Source organism: Trachurus trachurus (genome assembly GCF_905171665.1).
Source record: "Trachurus trachurus genome assembly, chromosome: 3".
NCBI lineage: Eukaryota > Metazoa > Chordata > Actinopteri > Carangiformes > Carangidae > Trachurus > Trachurus trachurus.
The window spans coordinates 33032847-33039661 of NC_139893.1; the positions used below are offsets into that span (position 1 = coordinate 33032847).

The window sequence follows — 6815 nt, forward strand, 5'->3', positions numbered from 1 at the left end:
CGCACTGCACTGTCTGGAGCACACAGAAGAGGCACGTCGATGGCTCTTTAGCCAGGTTTTAGTATATTTTTTGGGTTCAAATTTGGAAGTTGGTGGGCCATTAATATTAATCATCATCAAATGGGATAGATTTGAAATTAGAAGGACAGCCCTCTTGTCTGTGCTGATGTTGTTCATGAGGCTGAAGTTTCTTTCACACTCCGCCGTACTGACCGGGAATGTCTGCATACAGTTAATAAGAGGTTTAAGATCCTTTGGCTCACTACTGGGCTCTTCCAGTAGGTCCCGCATCCCATTCAGTGCTTGGTCTGTGCACAAGTTAAATCGCTTGCACAGTCGCTTAACTTGTTCTTCACCATGGCGGATGCTGGGCTTTGATGGCCACTTACTCTGATCAAGGATGCTGAGGTCCATGATGGTCTCATCTTCAAAAGACAAGCGTTTCTTCAGATTGTTCACAAGGCTTTGTAAGAACTGGCCTGGATTGATGGATTTCAGCTTTGCATTTGTTTTCAGGGTTATAGACCGATACTCCCCAGTCTGTTTTGCTTCTAAAGCCTCACTATATTTCTCACCTGGACTCTCTTTGAATGACTGGATCACTCTGATTGAGCGTTTCAGCAGATGCTCTGCTCTGAGGAGTTATAGAACGAGACTGAAGCTCCTGTGACAGGACACTTAGTTCATGGAGAGTGTCGTACATAAGCCCGAGGTCACAAATTAATTCTGGACTTTGAACACGGTCTAATAAACCTCTGTAAATCTGCCTCTCTTTTTAAAGTGCTGCACAAGAGCTCCCAGGGATGTCCAAACAGCACGAACAGTCCGAAAGCTACCGGCCACCCAGCGTACATCCAAGATTCTGCCAATGCGAAGAACTTGTGAGCCTACTTCAGCTGCTGCATTTACAAGTTCACGTTAATTTTTGTTTGACAAACTATACAGAGAGTATAGCTTCTGGATAAAAGTTTTAAAGTGATTGACAGAGTTTACCTCATCAACTGCATCTGACACAGCAAGTTTAAGTCTATGGTTCATACAGTGCCATACAAAAAGCTTCGGGAATCTCTGAGTCAGCCTGGTTGCTACTCCTGACTTCTTTCCTAGCATGACACTGGCTCCATCAGATACAAATGTTACCCAGTTTTCATGAAGCCACTCTTCTGTAAAGCCAACATTAGTTAAACAGGTGAGTACTAACGCCCTGTTCTATGCCATCTGCTCTCTGATTTTCCAGTTCAACAAGTTCCAGGAATATGAACTCAGGGCTTTCTTCTTGAATTGATGCTTTAATAGAAACTGTCATGACAGCTTTGTGACTTAAAGAAGATGCCTCATCAATTAGGACAGCTAACTTACTGGATGATGCTATAATGCTACTGACGATTTTGCTCTGCATCTCACTCGCAACATGTTGTATTATTTGTGTTGCACTGTAACGTGAATGAAGTATTGAGCCCATTTTTACACCATTCAGTTCCTGTAGCTCAATGAGGCTCTCATGGTCAGAAAAGGGCCAGTTCTTTTTGGCCAGATGGTAGGCTGTTCGAAACACAGCTTCAGTTTCCTTCATGTAGGACTCATATGGTGTGTCCCAAATCGCGCACTTCTGCACTTATACTTAATATTTTGAGTGCATAAGTGCGTTCACACTGAGCAGTGTGCGAAAATGTGGTGCGCTATGCGCACTGCATTGGCGCACTCAAACGGCCAGAAAATTGAGTGTGGAACGATGGACACTTTCCACACTTAACGGCCGCCATCTTGTTGACGTAGATGACGCTACGTCTAGAGCTACGTCGCTAAACGGAAGATACGTCACTACTTTTCAAATGGCGGCAGCGGCGATCGACGACGCGAGCGACTGCAGCACCTCCTCAACTGTGGATATCTCCACTTTATACCGATGTAAGTTATTCATGTGATTTTTTTGCACTACTGTTGTTGGATAGAAGATGTCAGTAACGTTTATTTATGTGTATTTGGGACGAAAAACGCGAATGCTAGTTTGCTAGCTAAGAGTTACTAAACTGCAGCATACGGTATGCCATGTGGTGTAAGTTACGTTTGGTGCGTGTGTGTGATAAATTGTCGTCTTTACTGTAGAAGATTGTGGTGTTTTAGATGTGTGGTCAGTGCCAAAATGCAGCAGCTAGCGTATCGGCATTAAGCATGTAAACGGTTTTGTGTTTACTGTTCTAATTATACATATTCTGGTGTTATTATTATTTATTTATTTTTATTCTGGTGTTATTAGGGGTAGATGAAGACACGAGGGCCCTGATCATGTGGCGAACTGCCAACACCTCCCTTTTTACAGGGAGGCGTAATGCAGCCATCAGTGGCTATGAGTAAGTGAATGGACAAATTATTTTATCAAGCTAACATATGAAACCTTTCATAACTTACATGATTCTAGACATTGATGTTACTGTATGGAGTGTCATTGCATTGTTGTGATCCACTTGTTTTTCAATCAGGACGTTCATTACTGCTCGAGAGCTGGAGGGGAAGGTGACCCCAGCTTTCTTTAAAAAAAAGTGGGAAAACCTGAAGCAGACCTACAAGGTTGGTTTTCACTGTTTCACCAACGCTATCACTCAAGTTTTATGTGTAAAGCACAACAACACTGTTGCTGAATAATAAAAACAAAGGAGAAACACTGAATACTGTAAGGAATGTGCAAAGAGCAGCATATCAATTTTTGGGCTGCACAATTAATTGCATCACAATCGCAATATGGCCTACTGCAATTTTCAAACCACAGAGGGCATGATATTTGTTAGAGGATACATTTAAAATACCATTTTGAATTAAATATTGTCATGCTGAGATGTCCTGGCATACACATTACCCAGATCCCAGAAAAAGTCACATAATAATTTAAATGACTTTCTAAGAAAATGAGGATAGTGATGTAAAAGTTATCATTCCCTCTAATATTGAAAATCATTTTGCAAATGCAATTAGATTTTTTTCTCAAAATTGTGCAGCCCTAGAAATTGCAGTGTTTTTTGCCGTCTTTCCTTCGCAGAAGCTGAAGTGCCCCTCAACTGGGGTCAGCACAGAGGGGGGTGAGACCACTGCCGCATCCTGGAAGTGGTACACCTTGATGGATGAGGCAATTGGGGGCAGGCCTTCAATAACGCCGCCTGTCCTCATTGCCTCATCCACCCAGGATGCGGTGGTGGTCGAACCCCCCTCTGTGGTGACCCCACCACAGAGCGCATCCATGGCATCCACCCCGAAAAGGCGGCGGGTGGATGTCATGGATGCGCTGACTGAGCTCCAGGAGATGGACGGCATGTTTTTGGAGCGGGAGCAGGCCAGGGCCAGAGAGGAAACGGAGAGAGAGGAGAGGAGGAACAAGGAGAATGCAGAGAAAGAGGAGAGGAGGAACAAGGAGGCCGTAGAGAGAGAGGAGAGAAGGTACAGGGAGGCGGTCGAGAGAGATGATAGGAGGCACAGGGAGGCCGTGGAAAGAGAGGAGCGGATGCTGAGGGAAATGAGGGAGAGGGATGAGAGGAGAGACAGAGAGACTGCTGCCAGGGAGGAGAGTCTACTGGACATCCTCAATTTGATTTTTAAAAAATAAGCGTTTTCTTTTTTGTTTAAAATTTGTTGTTCAAAAAATAAATGTTCATTCACAGGAGGCAAGTGTAAGGAAAGTATATTTGTGACACATTTCAATAAGGCAATCTTGAGTGCTTAGACCATTAGAACATTAGAAGCAAAGGAACTCATTACAAAAAGATATATATATATACAAGATTTAAATGCAATAACAATATAGAACAAAAGACAGGCAAATTCACTGGTTGCACATGTGCACAAATAGATGACAAATTTAAAAAGTTGAATGATTGAATGAATTATTTACATTGACTATTTATATTATTGATTATCTATCAGTGTGTGAATGCGATGTATGATGTAACACATGATTCTTTTAAATGTAATCATGATCGGGTGTGTAACACAGCATTGCCATCCTGTGTCTGTCCTCTGCTCCACAGATGGCACCTGGAGGTGCTGGTTCCTGGTGGTCGCCTGCTGCTCCCTCCACATCTGCATCTTCTGGCTCCAACACATCCATGTTGCTGAGGCAGATGTTGTGGAGGATAATGCAGCAGGCGATGACCTCAGGAACGTAGAGGACGTCCACCTCCAGGGCCTTCAAGAAGACGGACCTCCACCTCGTCTTCAGGATGCCAAAAGCTCTCTCCACAACACATCTCGCTTTTGACAGGTGGCCGTTGTAGCGGACCTGGAGATGGTTGTGGAGAGGCTGGCGGTAGGGCGTCATGAGGGCGATGGGCTGGCGGAGGCAGGGGTATCCACCATCGCCGATGATGAAGTAGCCGGGTGGAGGGTACCTTCGCTGATAGTAGAGGGGGCTGTGCTTCAGCACCCTCGAATCGTGCGCTGAACCAGGGAAACCCACAAACACGTCAATAAACTTTGCTGTGTGGTCACACACAGCCTGAAATTGAATTGAATAAAATAGTTTCCTATTCAGGTAGCAGTCCGCGTCCCGGGTTGGTGGCGTGACCCGGACGTGGCAGCCATCAATGCTGCCAACAACCTTGTTGAAGGCTGCTGACCCAGCCAAACGGGCAAAACCAGCGCCCAGCAGTGGCAGATCCTCTTCCGAAGGAAGACGGACAACCTGGGAGAGGAGGGAGAGGACTTTCCCGCTTGTTTTGTGGACGGCACGGTGCATGGTGGCTCGGGGCATGCCAAAAGCTCTGGCCACCACACGGTAAGAGGTTCCGCTGGCCAACCAAAATAGGAACACCAATGCCTCGATGACGGGTCCCCAGCCATGGTCACTCGTCTTGCCGAGGGCTACCATCAGGGCGTTAAAAGATGCCCTGGAGAGGCGGAAGTCTGGACGCAGGTCACGGTCGTCGTCGAAGTACGGGATTTACCTGGCAGTACTGCCTGCGGTTTGGAGGCTGGTGGTGAAAGAAATTTAATCTTTTAATAAAGTTATATTGAATTAATCATCTTAACGTGTTTTCTATTGCATTGCACTTAAATGACTAAAGTAAGCCATAAAAGCCAGTAGTGCATTAAAGGGATAATTTCACCCAAAATTCAAATTTCACTCATTATCTACTCACCCTCATGTGGACTAAGGGCTGTGAGAAGTTTCAGAGTCCTCCATGCCTTGTCTGAGTTACTCAGAGAAGGCACAGAGGACTCTGAAATTTCTCACAGCCCTTAGTCCACATGAGGGTGAGTAGATAATGAGTGAAATTTGAATTTTGGGTGAAATTATCCCTTTAATGAATAGGCTAAAAGTCATGATCAGTATCTACTTTGACATTATTCTGTTGCCTTTGTTTTCATTCTTGTATTGTTAGTGTTGGTGTGATGATCAGTCAAAATATAGACAATAAGCTTTACTTGTAGGGTAGTAGTTATACATTACTGTATTGTTAGTTTTCAAAGGACCTTAATACCTTAACTACTGTAGGCCTATATGATGTTTTCTGACACCTATTATTACATTATGGTTATGTTTAGCATAACCAAAGTTCATATAGACTATTTACAATACATAAAAGAATGTCTGGTATAACTGAAGCACATACGTTTAAAAAAAAACATACATACAGGTACATTTTCAGCCAGTAGGATGAGGATGAGACGTCTTCTGAGCTGATACCGGCGTAAATGCCTCGAAAACACACTCATTTTCGCCACAAAACAACACAACAACAATAACAACACAATGAAACACAATGAAACACAACTTAATAACTTGTTTCGAGTGGCGAAAAGCGCGGCGATAGGGTTCTAACGGCCGGTTGCAATCAGCGTTAAAAAGTAGTAGAAGAAGAAGCTGTCGAGTCATTTCCGGTAAGTGCGCAGCGGCAGTGTTTGATTTGAGACGGTACTAGCTTGTCGAAATTTGCGCACTGTGCAACTAAGTGCACTGAATTGCAGTGTACTGTAAAGCAGTACACTTAGAGAAGTGCGCGATTTGAGACACAGCATCAGTCTCCATTGCATTCTCAATGGCAGCTTCTTTCCGTTGCCACCAGTCTGCCACCTTCACAGCCTGAGTGTGGGCCTTGGACAACGCATGTTTCCTCACCTTATTTCTCAAGACTGACAGACTTGTTGTTCTACTTCCCTGGCCAGACACTTGAATTTCAAAGTTCATCCATTCTCGTGAGAGTGATACACCTTGCTCCTTGTTGATCCCAATGGAGTTCACACGGCTACAGACCAGACATCCTGTGAAGCATAAACAAACAATGTAACTGTACGTGTGCATGGTCCTTTCACACACCTACACGAAGAAGTTTGCTAGTTTGCTACCCAAACTAGCAAACTACCTAAACTTACCCAATTTTTTGTTTTTGGATCCCAACCAGGGGTTCTTGGATTTGAAGTCTTATGTTTGTTTAGCACTCCACAGGTCTGGCCAGTCATTATTGATGTCTATAGAAAAAAAAAAAAAAATTATGCATCTCTCTCTCTCTCACACGCACACGCACACTCTCACACGCACACGCGCACACACACACCTCTTTACATTAATGTACAAAATGTTAGCATTGTGTAAAAAAAAAAAACATGGATACAGACAAAATAAATGGGACAGCAATAAAATAACATCACACATAAATGAATGTATTGTTACAAGCTAACTCGACATTATCTGGCAAAAGGCTTCACTTTTCAATAAACTGGAGATGCAATTTAGTGCCACTGCATGTTCTGACCTTGTGGTGGTAGACTGGGTCCTTGCCTATGCTCACACTGGGAGCGTGCCTATGTTCCCTCAGCCCTACGTTCCC

General features: G+C 44.0%; 1 protein-coding gene across 1 annotated transcript; it reads right to left on the bottom strand.

The window, feature by feature from the left end:
* Positions 1 to 3949: 3949 nt before the first annotated feature.
* LOC311001648 (putative nuclease HARBI1) lies at positions 3950 to 4855 on the bottom strand (the record flags this gene model as incomplete). The annotated part of the gene is made up of 1 exon (XM_083992759.1): positions 3950 to 4855. The coding sequence occupies one exon, from the start codon at positions 4853 to 4855 to the stop codon at positions 3950 to 3952; it is 906 nt and encodes a 301-aa protein (XP_083848885.1).
* Positions 4856 to 6815: the final 1960 nt, after the last annotated feature.